The 14,366-nt window shown below is 39.8% G+C and overlaps 1 protein-coding gene across 4 annotated transcripts in view; it reads left to right on the forward strand.

Moving 5' to 3' along the window:
• Positions 1–14,366, forward strand: part of LOC149167568 (histidine-tRNA ligase) — a 341,880-nt gene that overhangs the window by 181,235 nt on the left and 146,279 nt on the right. For all 4 annotated transcript variants that reach the window (XM_089433027.1, XM_089433028.1, XM_089433025.1 and 1 more), the window contains one exon: positions 5,408–5,513. In XM_089433027.1, coding sequence (XP_089289153.1) covers positions 5,408–5,513 — 106 coding nt within the window. The remainder of the gene's footprint in view (positions 1–5,407; positions 5,514–14,366) is intronic.

The raw sequence follows: 14,366 nt of genomic DNA on the forward strand, positions 1-14,366 counted from the left end.
AAATAATCCAGCAGTAATACCTCTCTATTCGGAAGTAGATATTCAGAAAGTCTGCCCCACGAAACCCTCTCCAGCACAATCTGAAGCTCAGCTTTAGCTCTCTTGGCCTCTGCGTCAACCCTTTGAGGCACTACACAGCCTCTATGACCCTCTGCGTCACTCTTGCAGTCTCTGCGTGGATGACGCAGGCCCTTCTGGCCTTTGCACAATCTCTTCTGCCTATGCGTGGCTCCCTTTGGCTCAGCGTCTGCCTCTCTCTGCTTCTGCGCTGGTCTCTTGGCACTATCCCTCCCTCTCTGCCTCGTACTCACTGCCCCTTGCTGCAACTGATCATTGATTCGATTTCTCTTAGCAAACCCCACTTTAGAAAATCGAATGACTGATCACTCTAGTGTATTCTCCAACTGACCCTCAAGCCTCCTCTTATACTTTTGCTATTGGTCCTTCAATGGCCGAGATTACATCTCTAATCAACGACTAAGATTAGATTTGGCTTGATCCATGTCATTTGGAACCTTCTAACCCAACTTTATACTAATACCAATTAATATTTTATTTTCCTAATTTTAGACTTAGGAACTCCATTAAAATATTAATTATTTTAATATCTTGTTCACCGATTAGAATCTGCCCAAACCATTTCTGGGTCTTGGAGATCTCATGTGCTTTAGCCCCTCCACCAATTTTCATGGCTAGAGCACATTCGATGCTACCCCAAATCTACACAAATAACTCCTCCAAGTGTGAAAAACTACCAAGTGATTTAGGGTGCTGAAGCATGTGTTCACAAGAAATTATTTAGTTTTAGTTCCTCTCTCTCTCTCTCTATATATATATATATAAAATCAACCTCAACATGTGTTCACAAGATCTTTTTTAGTTTCAATTGCTTTATATATATATATATATATATATATATATATATATATATATATTGAGCCATTTAATTGATGGCCTAATACCCATCCATATACATGGGTTACCCTAGGAGAAAATATTCTCTGACATTTGAATCTTGCCAAATAGCCAGCCTCAGATTCCTTTCATCCATGATCTGGTCAATATAATCATTGATCTAGCATACTCATCTGATGAAGGTGGTTCATCTATTGTGAGGTACTTCAACCGTTTTTGCATTCAAGTGATTTCATTCAATGTTTAGGGCATCCTAGTATGGATCACAAGTTGAAATTGGATTATAGTCCACTATTGGCTGTGTACTTGTTCATCTACTTCACCTTGGTGGTTATTGTGTCACTAGTCCAAGTGTGACCTTACTTCAAATAGGTGGCTCTGGTGATGGTAGTGTTCCATGCTATTTATTACTTAATACTTGTGATCATTCCCATATGTCTACCATCCCATCTTTTGATTAGTTGTTGTTATCACTTGTGTTCACTGATGGCCTTGTCTTATGAGGATATACTCGAGGTTGATGCAACTGTAAGGAAAGAAAGAGCATGAGCCACATGTTAAAATGGAAAAGAATGGTAAGGGATCTAAAGAAATTAAAAGCCAATTTTAGCTTGATTTCTACCACCTCTTATGTAGCCACTTGTTCTCGTGAGGTATCCATGCAGATCGTGCCTATCAAAGTAATAGGAATCTTAGTAAACATCTTGACCTCGATGAAGCAATAAATTGCCCATCATTAAAAGGGGATTATTTCATCATTATGACTTGATAAATCAATACAACTTGTTAAACAAGCTAATATCAAGACAAGAAAGGAAAAGGTTAATATTGGGAGCTTGGAAAAACTAAGGCGAGGGAAGGCAACTCAAGTAGATAAGCACTCCTACTACAAAGGCACTCATGAACAATGACATTTTATAACCTAGTATAAGATTATAACCCCTTTCATGATGTAAACCCCAACCCATAACACCTATCATTTGTAAGGTTTGGCATAGTAACTGTTCCTTCGATTATTGTTCGAACCACATAATAGGGTCATGTGATAACCCTCCCATACTTAAGTGAGGTAACTTGTACACAATCATAAGCTAGTAGGACATTTGAAGATGATACTTGTGTGAAGTACTTTGATGGCTTTAACATTGAATATGGTCCACCTTGATGCTTTTATGGTTCTTGTACCCATGATGTTGATCTCACTTGATTCCTTGAGTATGTGTTAGATGATTCTTACAGGTGTAGCCAAGATCTACTGAGGAATAAGTGATGCTCCTCCAACACATTGTAGGGCATCTCCAACCTCATTCAATGGTGACACATGACACTTGATGGAGGATGTTAGACCCTTGTTGAAGAACATTGGCTTGAACGATGACTTCACACTAATGATGTGAACCTCCTCCACCCACAGGACCTTGGACATTGAGTATTGTTGCTAAGGCATTGACTTGAGAGATGGCACACCCCTAAGATGACTATACACGCCCAAGCTAGCATTGTACTTGCTTGATGGACGTCACACTTCTTTTGATAGTGATTGATGGTGTTAATCACTTGGGACCCCTTTGGAGGGGTGTATGCACTCTATAGCTTGATGATGTCATGCTATTCCTTGAGGACATCATCCTAGTTACTATTTTGAAGGTGGACATTGAAATATTTATTTATGGTCAACATTGAAATATATTTTTTAAATGCCATGGGTCAACTCCATGTTAAGCATAGAAGAAATTACACATTTCACTCATACTTTGTTGTAGAAAGCACCTCTCGACATAGTAAATATCACATTATATTGAAACTTTGAAGGAAAACATTATACATAAATGAGCATGAACATCAATGACAAACATTAACTACAAGCAATGTTCCGCCATTGCTTATATTGGGACCCTCATCATTATATCATCCCTTGCCTCCTTGTCTAGCCTTTTGGTCTACCTCGATCATTTAGGGACATAGTCAACACCATCCAATTTTGATGAAGCTACTAATTCCAAGCCTTAAAATATGGTAGAAAAGGCTTAACATACCTAATCAATGATTTTTGCTTTAGTGAAGAGTACATTTTTTTCTAACGCAATGACCGAAGAGTTCAACAATCGATGCCACCAACATCGGGATAAATAGAGGGCTTGGTGCTCTTGATTAAATGCAACAGTAAATATCACATTATATTGAAACTTTGAAGGAAGACATTATACATAAAAGAGCATGAACATCAATGACAAACATTAACAACAAGCAATGTTCCACCATTGCTTATATTGGGACCCTTATCATTAGTATCATCCCTTGCCTCCTTGTCTAGCCTTTTGCTCTACCTCGATCCTTTAGGGACATAGTCAACACCATCCAATTTTGATGAAGCTACTAATTCCAAGCCTTAAAATATGGTAGAAAAGGCTTAACATACCTAATCAACGATTTTTGCTTTAGTGAAGGGTACATTTTTCTAACGCAATGACCGAAGAGTTCAACAATCGATGTCACCAACATTGGGGTACATAGAGGGCTTGTTGCCCTTGATTAAATGCTCGTTATATACCCTCATACATGATAGAATCCAATGAAAATGTAACAATCCTGCCAATCTTCAAATCTTGAAAATAATCAGCTGAATACCGAATGAGATATGACTTTCTACTTTCTCTATGTGAAGTCTAAAGAGGTTGGAACCATCATCAAACATACTTACACAATTAATGGTAATGTTATAATTTCAAGTAACATGATAGAAAATGAAAAATAAAGGAATTATCATGGATAGAAGATGAAAATAAAGCAAATGCCAAGATTCACTTTAAGAATTTAAAATTACCAGTAATTACCAGCTTCTTTGGTCAGAAATTGCCTAGACTATTTTGGAAAGACATTGTATGGACTTGTGGTACATCCTTCAAACTTGCTTCAGGATGTATGGACCTGTGGTATGGCATTGAAACACCAAATCCTTTTCAATATCTCCCCTTGTTTTTGTATGTGGTATGGCCCCTTGGGGTGCATTTTGCTGCAACTTAGAAACAAAGATTTTAAAGTGACTTATCAGTGATTTCCTTCTAGACTATGCCTCCCCAGTAGTGATTCCTATCACTTCTCTTGTGGGATTCCTATTTAACAAATAAAGTGATGTGTGCATTGTTTCTACGCATTGTTTCGACCCATTATTTATCTAGGAGTGAGCTTCCCTGCAATATATTTTTTGCCATTTATAACTATTTTTCTTCTTCATTCGTCATCAACTGCTCACCTTGGGATTACTTCTTTCTTGCACATGCCTATTGTTTCCATCCATTATTTATCTGGATGTAACTTTCACTACAACATATTTTTTTCTAATTTTATAACCATTCTGCTTCTTTCACCATCAACTGCCTTCCTTTGGCTTTGTTCTTTCTTGCAAATTAACTTAGGGTGCTATATAATAATGTAATGGAGATGGCTAACTTAAGACACAGATGTATATGTTGCAGTATCACTACTATATTTTATTGTGTATCTATATCTCTCAGATGTATTTGTATGTCCTAAAATCCTACACAAAATAAGCTAGCTGTACTGAACGTCTTTGATCAAGTTAGTTTATGAAGTGACTTTGATTTATGTTTTAAAGTCATTAATAAAACGGTATACAATATTAAAAATTTCCAAAAAAAAAACCATTTTCGTTACTTAGTGAAAATCCTGGATTCTCTTTGCTTTAGGAGAAAGTGCTTAAAATTTCTAATGGCTGTTCCAGATTAGAATGGAGAGTGCTAGAGAATGGGAGATTCTTTTATGAGTGGTACTTAATAATGCCCAAGTTTCTGTTGTATTCTGCAACATCTGTCGGTAGAATTATTGTATGTCATTGACTAACTGGGGATCTTACTTGAGTCATGTAAAGAGGAGGCTCTTATGGCAATTATTAGTGTTGAAGGTGATGCAATGTATGCAAAACTGGCCTTAACATGTGATCTGAGAAATATGTTATTTCTCTCTATTTACACCGGTGCTTATAGTACACTCACTTGAACAGGTAAAAAAGAATTGACTCTTTGTTGAAATAAAGTCAAGATGCAGGCATGCATATTTACTCTGTGGGCAGAATTATTGTATGTCATTGACTAACTGAGGATCTTACTTGAGTCATGTAAAGAGGCTCTTATGCCAATTATTAGTGTTCAAGGTGATACAATGTATCATGTATGCAACACTGGCCTTAACATGTAATCTGAGAAATATGTTATTTGAATTTCTCTCTATTTACTATTTACACCTGTGCTTATTGTACAGTCACTTGAACAGGTAAAAAATTGACTGTTTGGTGAAATAAAGTCAGGATACAGGCATGCATGTTTATAAGAGTTGACTTTTAATTGACTTATGCAAAGATAACTTTTTTCTTATATCTTATAATCAATTTATTGCCTAGGGGAATATTTTGAGTTTCTGACTTGTCGTTCATGTTGAGATTCTCTTTATTAATTGATTCTTTTCTGTATTGCAGGTGCAGAATTTGATAGAACGATGCCTACAACTGTACATGAATCAAGCAGAAGTCGTGAACACTCTTTTAAATCAGGCCAAAATAGAACCTGGCTTCACTGGACTTGGTATGCTTCTTACTGTAATCTACTCCAGAGAGTGCAATGCTGTTGTATACATTTTTTTTTCATGTGTATTTATTTTGTTTTATTCATGTTTGTCTCAAAATGAATTTTATTATTCAGATTATATTTTATTGATATTATCAGGGAATGTATAGCTTACTTGAAGCTCTCTTTTCATGTCTATCCTACATGTAATGTTTACAGATGTGCAGGCTTCCAGTGAGCTGTATTACCTGTCATTCTGTGTGTTAAAGACATTTCTCACTCTTTTATTCAACTCAACTTTGGTGTTGTAATTAATATTTTGATGCTTGTGTTTTAGGAATTTTTCCTTTTAATCCTTGGCTTATAGATTACGCTTTAACCTGCCCCATCTTTGGGTTAGTAAATTGGTTTGCATTCTTCCCACCCTTTGATAAGTACTTTTTTGCTTCTTCTTTCTTTCTGGAAAACACCATTTGTTTGTGACAGTTTCAATGGGCATGGATAAATTATTCCAATTGAACAAATCCAAGAGATGGATGAAGCAACTTGTGATTTCACTAATACAAAGTTTGATGAGAATTGGACAAATCACTCACAAGTCTATATTTATAATATGCAAGCCTTAAATTGCCCTGAGGAACCCTCAATTGCATAAGAGGGGAAACACAAATGAGGGAAATTTATAGTTGAACGCAGATGAAATTTTGGGTGTTAGTCACTTTTATTTTGAGTAGATTTTGAGGAAATATCGAGAAATTGGAAACATGGGCTACACATTGTAGATATCTGATGCATCATTGTGAATTACATCTCACAACTCTTGAAGATATAAGAAACCTTTAGGAGCTTGTAACATTTCAACAAAAAATGTGAGGCACTTCTCATGGACTCATGCACAACGTTGATTCCACAAATACAAATTTTGAGGATGAGTAGACAAATCACATACAAGTCTATAATATGCAAGCCTTAAACGATCATGAGCAACCCAACTCTGCATTGAGAGGAAAACACAAATGAAGAAAATTTATAGTTGAATAGAGATGAGATTTTGGGTGTTAATCTCTTTCAGTTTGACATAGATTTTGAGGAAATATTGTGAGATTGGAAAGATGGGCAACACTTCGTAGGTATCTGATGCATCATCATGGAATACATTTCACAACTTTCAAATATATAAAGGAACCTTTAGGATCTTGGAACATTTCTACAAAAAATGTGACACACTTGTTGAAATTGGGCAGCTCAGGGAGAAATTCCCTCCATTGGGAGGCATTTCTCATCCAGAGAAGACCCTGCTAGCCTTTGGAAGAATTTAATTGGGCAAGGAAAAATATTATTTTTCATATGGAACCTACATCTTCACAAAAGTACAAGTTGGCCTGGGCAAGGAAATTTGCCCCCTTTGGACACATATAAATAGACCACATGTCACATAACTTGGAGGCATCACTCACACATCACGTCATCTTCTCTCTTGATTTGATTGGTTCGTACAGGTCTGAAATAGGAGGTTCAAGCTCACGCGTGCGAAGGAGAGCGAGTCTATTTTCTGTTGACCAAGTTTGACTTCTGTTTGTGACTGTTTTGACCAGCATTGACTGTGGAGGTTTTGACTTTGTTTGACTGATTTTCTAATCTGTTTGGAAGGCTGAGTTGACTAGAAGGTTGACTGAACTTTTTCAGAGCACTTTGACCAGCGTTGACTGCAGATTCCAGGCTAAGATTTCTGCAGGTCAACGCCTTGACTTTCACTGAATTCTGTGGTAAATTTGTTGACTGTTTTTGACTGGATTTGACCGAGTTTGGATGGCCGAGTTGGCTGCTGCTCTGCGCAAATTATTTGGAGGACTTTTATAGTTGACCGTTGACTGGTTAGTGCTGCTGCTGCCGTTGACTTTGACCAGAATTGCAGACTTGACTGTTGACCAGAGTTGACATTTTAAGCTCATCTTTGATAGAATTTTTGGATTGGTATTTGGGATAGTCAAGGCTTTGACCTTTGACTCTTTTTTGATGAACTTGAACATTTTATCTCTCTGCTGAACATTTGATGACAATCAAATAGAAGAAGAATTTGGAAAGGGTTTTCCCCCTTGGGGGGTTTTTCCCTGGTCTTTGACCAAAACTTCTGTCTCTATTTTTTTTGGCTGTCTTCTATTGCATGTGGTTTACTGTTCTATCTACAATTGCTTATTGTTGCTGGAAGATTGAATTTATATTGAATAAAGTGATTGCTAATTGAACAAGAAATTGTCATAAGTGATTGTGTTAAGCATAGAACATTGGAAAATTAACACTTGTCATGCAAAATATTATGATTGATTTGACCAAGGAAGAGAAACCTTTTGTTGAAAGCTACACAAAGCACTAGTTTCCAGATCACGAATCACACTCCCATTTGTGCTAAAGCATTAGGAATTCAAAATAATTGAAATTCTTTGTGACGTTGAGCACAAATTGAAGCTTGGATATCAATGTGACAAGGAGACAACGGGCCATGTTACTACTCAACCTAGCAGGGGTCCTAGGAGGGGATCCTATGGAGCAACTACTAGGTCAAGGGCAACAATGGAGCAATAGCCCACTGCCACCTCAGCTAAGGCTCCCTGCTCTTAACAGACTTTCACGGATGGGAGGAGACCTGGTATGAGAGGAATCACAATAATGGATATTCAATGAAAATGATGAAAGGTGATTCCCAATGCCTATTCACAAGAGAGACTCAATTGTATGGCTTGCCTACTTTGGAAGCAAGGTGATGGGCTCTCTAGGAAGGGCAAAGAAGATCCTTAGGGCTAGGTTATCAGAGTGTGCTTTACGAAGATGGTTCGTAGACCTAGGGATCCTTGTGGAGACTTGGATTTTATGTGACCCTTGTGAAGTTGGAATCAACAAGTTGTGGGACCACAAAAGGCCAAGTGGACCCACAATTAGGTCAAGGGTATGGAGTTGATCAACCAAGAATGGGCTTGACCCAATTAGGGAAGGGAAGAGGATCAAGGAAAGAATATTCTTTGGATAATTTAATGCTATGATCCTAATGATGTCACTAGCCAATGGGAAACCAAGTGCAAAAATCGATCTTCGAGCTAGGGCTTAAGATATCTCCCACCATCAGAAATTTGTGAAATTTGTAGGGCTTTTAGAGGACACACCAACGCAGTTGCAGGCAAGAGATTGAATTCTTTTGATGGCTAAATCGTGAGAAAAATGATGCCCTAGGTGACCTATGGAGGCGAGGCCTAGAAAGGGAAGGGGAGGTGAGAGAAATAAGCTTTAAAAGTAACCACCTATGGAGGATTAGTGCCTTGTCCTTTGGGAGAGATGGAGTCAAGGAGAATTTATGGTTTGGAAAGAGTTCACCTAATCAAGGAGGCCTTCAAACAACTTCTCATTGCATTAGGGCATGAGAGCAACTGCTTCAAGGCTTTTACACTTCAATTTGCAACAAATGATGACCTTTCGAGATGTATTTAACATAAAATATCTCTAGGAACATTCACCCATTCATGCATGGCCCATGACATGATGCAACGCTATAAGAGATCACAATTTCCACTAATTCATATAGAAAAGCAGTAAATTTCAGACTTGTATAACGAAAATCCCAGCGACATTCATGTCACAAAAGTAAATAACAAGAATAAGCATGAAAATAACACTTACATGCATGAAAGAGTATATCCAATCAACAAATGGCCAATAGAGAAGCTCCAAGATAAGAGAGAGATATCCAAACATCAAAATTCATCCATATCATCCAAACTCATCCTCCAAAAGGTATAGTGAAAATCTCACCAGAGATAATAACCCAATCCAAGTGATGATGATGCAAATAAATCATCTCACTTCTATTTATACAATCCTCTAAGGGATTCAAATGGCCTAATTTGGACTAATAATGCCCCTAAAATAAAATAATGTGCATAATAACTATACTTTTGGTGACAAGCCCACCAAAATAGCTCACTAAAACAATAATAAGCCTCTCAAGAGAGCAAAATGATTAATATAATGATTCTTTGGGCCTTTGAGGATGCCTAATGAAGTCCTAGGGGTGCCATGATGTAAAAATGGACTCCAAACATAGTGGACAAGGGGTTAGCCCCTTGCTTTCCAAGCAAGAACCTGTGGTGCTCCCAAATGGGTGTGGGGGGGTACAAGGACATCTTCATGGGTTTCCAAGTGGATCAGAAATGCCTGTAGACCATCTGTAAGGGCTAGGTTGATGACATAAGTCCTCCCTCTATGGCGGGAGACATCCTCTGGACCCTGGAACATCTGCCAAGTGTATGGTGCATGTGTGGAGATGGCTGGGCATGGTGAACTAGGTGCATCATTCTCATTCAAAAGGTGGAACACGAACAATCGACGAGTGGTGCTGGGCATCCATGAAGTACTCTCTGCTATAGTGTGTGAAAATTTCTGAATCTACACATCAGAAATCCTACTGTAATCACTAGTTTATCATCTCCTACTTGTTATTACATTCAACAAGTTATTTAATTTAGAAACAGTGATGAAAAACACTATTGTGGACTTCACTGACATACAAATCATAAACTGCAAATATATGAGACAAACACACAAGGGACAACGTTATTTTTGGACAACATGTCCCCGAAAAAACCCAATGCGGGAAAACCGGTGTAGCAGCTCTGAGGGTTTTCTATTATTAAGCAGTAGTTCTGAATACAACTCTGGATGCTCTCTCGGCTATCCAGTTACAAAGATAAAATATACTGGCAGAAACCTAAGTGAGATTACCTCACTTCACTTGGTAAAATCCCTCCGATACGACAACTGGACTGACTATCCCCTACTACTACTGCGCTTCCCCTTCGCAGTAGCTGCGTGGGTTTACGTGGAGCACACTGGGACTTTGTGTCAGCACTATGCTGCCTCCTCTGTCTCCTGGAGCTCTGATGTCAGCCTTCTCGGTTGATCCTGCTACCTCCCCGATTGAATTCAGACTTTTGCTGGAAGGTGGCTCTTTCCCTGCACTAGCACTACGTCAAGCAATGCGTGGGCCCTCCTGGCCCAATGTCAGCCTCACTGGGTCTGCGCTGCCTCCTCTGGCGTCTCTCTGCCTCTCTATGTTGTGTATTCGGGGTCCCGGAGAAGATCCTCCAACCCCAACTATCCCTACCCCTTTGCTGCAACTCGGATCACTTGTTCGATTTTCTCAACAAACCTCGCCCCAGAAAAATCGAAATGACTGATCTCTCAAGTGTATCTCCAACTGACCCTCAAGCCTCCTCTTATACTTTTCCTGTTGATGAATGAACGACTGAGATTAAGTCCCTAATCAACGGCTAAGATTAAAACATACTTGATCCTCGCCTCTTAGAAGCTGCTCACCCATATTTTTATTAATACTTATTAATATTTTTATTTTCCTAAGTTTAGACTTAGGAAGCCATTAAAAATATTAATTATTTTAATAACTCCTTATCCAGGTGTAATTTCTCCAAACGATTTCTGGGTCTTGGAGATCTCATATGTTCTAGCCCCTCCACAAAATTTTGGAGCTATGGCACATTCGATGCTACCCAAAATCAACATGGTGGAGGCCCATGGCTCTTAACTCTCAACTTGCAAGTGCCAATGTGGCCCTCTGGAGGGCTAGGACCTCGTATAGAGTGGTCAATCCCAATATGAAGACTCACCTGCAATCCTACATAAGATTCAATGTGCCCCCTTGCCCTCCAATACAACAAATCATTAGAATAATCAAGTAAAGAGCTTACAAGTCATGGAATCAAATGGGGCACTTCATGGTGGCATGCCCTTCCACAGTGGGCTTTAGCATGTATAGGTGTCTCCAAGCTCAATAGAGGGCTAATCAAGGACCCTATTAGACAGTTTCAACCTTTAAAGAGGGTGACATGCCCATGGTACATCCCTTAAGTGGTAGGTGGCAAATGATACAGTAATTGAACAGAGTGAGGATCAGGGGATTCATCCAGACCACATGTACAAGGGTATCTATAATAAGGGAAGCCCACACCTGGGTATGTGAGTGTAGGAGGGATCAAATCGTGGTACATCAGTTACCCCGACCTTTGTTTTTCCACCCTTATTCATATGCCTTTTGCCTCTGATTGCTTTTTCTTCATAACTGCTTAGGGCTTCAAGGGATGAGAGCATGATGTGTAGTATACGGCAGTGGATACCCCCTTAAGGTGGGGTGGTTCAATGCCCACCAAAGGTTGGGATAATCATGGGTTCCTTAATGGAGGGCATAGGAACTAGGGTGATGGCCATGGATAAGGGGTAGGTCTCATGTTTGGCTTTTGCCCATGTGCTAAATTTGTATGCCTCTGCCATCTTTTGCATTTTGTAGTACATTTCCTGTTGAGAGTGGCCAAATTATGTTTTTTCTTTTCTTTTTAGCTGCATCAACCTCCGGTCATCGTTCTAGGCCCGACCCAAGGTGTGGACAAGGGGAGGGGGAGGCTAGTCATATGTGGACTCAGTGGACACATATGGACCTGGGTGGGAAAAGATACGAATAGGGCTAAAATGAGTGGAAGAGGGTGATGTATGTGGTGTTGGGAAGTGGGACCACACAACCAAATTCAGGGTTTTCCAAGTAGTTCCAACCCTAAAGCTAGTGGCCAGTAAAGGAGATCCCACAGGACTAGGATACAAGGTTAACCACAAAATCGGTCAGTGGAGACAAGAGTACAAACCTAGTCCACCCTTTCCACCGAATCCCCCACCAATCGATGCCTAAAAGTGCCCATGACAAGTAAGGAAAAATACTCAACTACACCAATGAAAAGTTGAAATACCTTCGGGGTTGGGAGGCCCACCTTGAAACATACAATCATAACCAGTGGGTGATGGAACATATGGCTGGCTCAGGTGGCAGAGATAATGGCACTGCTGGTTGTTGGTTGCGGACCATCTAGGAGAAAAAATTTCTCCTATATATACTACCCACAAGTGGTGGGTAATAGGCTAGACTAAGGCATTATTTATTGCATATGTAGATGTTTTTGCATGTCCCTTTATGGATTTGAAGGAAATTCTAGAATATCTATGTGTTATGCATATTAGTTGCAATTGCAACTGGATGCAAAGCTTGCAAAACAATGACCTTGTAGAAACCCACACCATCTCAAATGAGAGGTCAAGCCTAAGATTACACACTACTCAAAGCAAGTTAAACACAAGTTTGGAACCAATGGATGAAAGTGTGTGAGCAAGTCTGTAATATCCCCAAGGAAATTTACAATGATAAATGAAGCATGCATAGAAAAAATACCCACAAAATTCCACACAAATTAGACACCATGAAATAAGCCAAAAATTGCCCTGGTTTGAGCCATTTTATTATAAATGTATGGGGTACAATAGAAGTTTGGAAAGTGTGCACATGGGCTTTCCCAAGGCAAGCTAGCAAATCCCAATTAAAGAAATAAACTGCCCCAACTACTAGATGGCTGTCTCCTCTATAGCTATGCGTTGATCCCCTAGAAAACTAAATTGCTAGCTGTAAAGGATGGCTGATTTGACCCTCTTCCGGTGCTTAGAAAATTCCAGAAAATTAACCTTGGGCTCTCCACCAATAACCCACCAAAACCAAGAAAGGGTTTGGCCAAACGTTGACCCCGAAATTTCAGCCCAATTTTGCCTCACTCCTCTAGCTATTGCGTATTTCAACCCACTTGTAGATATCCTTGCTGAAGGTCCCCAAAATGGATTTAATGCTCAGCAATTGCCACTCCGGAACTTCCCCACAAGCTACATCCCTCAATCCTTTTTCCTCCAAGCTCCCACATGTGGCTCTAGAGTACCACTGCATAGGCCCATGTAGTCCCTGGTACGAGATGTGTTGGCCCTGCAATCTCCCACGAATTGGAGCCTTGAAAGCACTCCAATCTTCAACAATTTATGGCCCTAGGCTGTCCCAAAAGTCCAACAAATTCCTAACTGCACAGCCAACTCCTCCAAAGGCAGCATACTCTCCTTTTGTGTCCCACCTGCTCATCCAGCTCCACGAATTCAGTTGGAAAACTCCCTAGTCCAATATGAAATGATGCAAAACACCTCCTTGGGCTGGCAATTGAAGTCCACCAAAGGTAGGGTGAGATTCTTGATTGAAAATCTTGTGTGCTCAATAGCGCATGCAGACTTGGCTCTCAGCTCAAGCATGCTAGTCAAGGGTGAATGTTCAAATGATCAAAGATGCCCAAAATGAGTGCTCCATCCTATTTTGTCATTGTGCCTCCAATTTCCCCATGTGGGTCCCATCCTTCGATTTTCCCACTCTTTCCCTCCAAGAGTGTGTACTACCAAGAAGGGAGTGTATTCCTTCTTTCGGGTGGTCACCACCATCCACTAACCATTCGATTTCCTCTTTTCTTCTATGTTGGGCCCTTACTTTAGCTCAAAACTTTAAGAGGGGGTCCCACAACCCACTTTTCCTAAGTAGTAATCCAAAATTTGACAAAATTGACAAAATTGATATTTCCCTTAGCAATATTGCTAAGTGGGAATATCACAGTCCTCCCCACCAAAATGTTGCTTGTCCCCAAGCAACTGCAATGCTGGATGTTGAAGAATCTGCTCACCCTCCCAAGTGGCATCCTCCTCGGGTAGGTTCTTCCACTGGATCAAAAATTCCCTGATGACTCTCCTCCTCAACCTCCTCTCCTTGTTGTCTATAGGCTCTATATAGTATAACCAGGTGCCCGTCATCATCCAATGGAGATAGCTCCGGAACTGTTGTCACCTGCTAGCCCAATACGTTCTTAAGGCACGACACATGGAAGACATTGTGCACTTGACTCCTTGACAAAAGTTCTAACTCGTAGGCAACCTCACTGACCCTCGTGCTGACTTGGAAAGGCCCATAAA

This window comes from Pinus tabuliformis, chromosome 5_1 (assembly GCF_031772625.1).
Source record: "Pinus tabuliformis cultivar Carrire ecotype Pingquan chromosome 5_1, CPIR1, whole genome shotgun sequence".
In the NCBI taxonomy this organism is placed as follows: Eukaryota; Viridiplantae; Streptophyta; class Pinopsida; order Pinales; family Pinaceae; genus Pinus; species Pinus tabuliformis.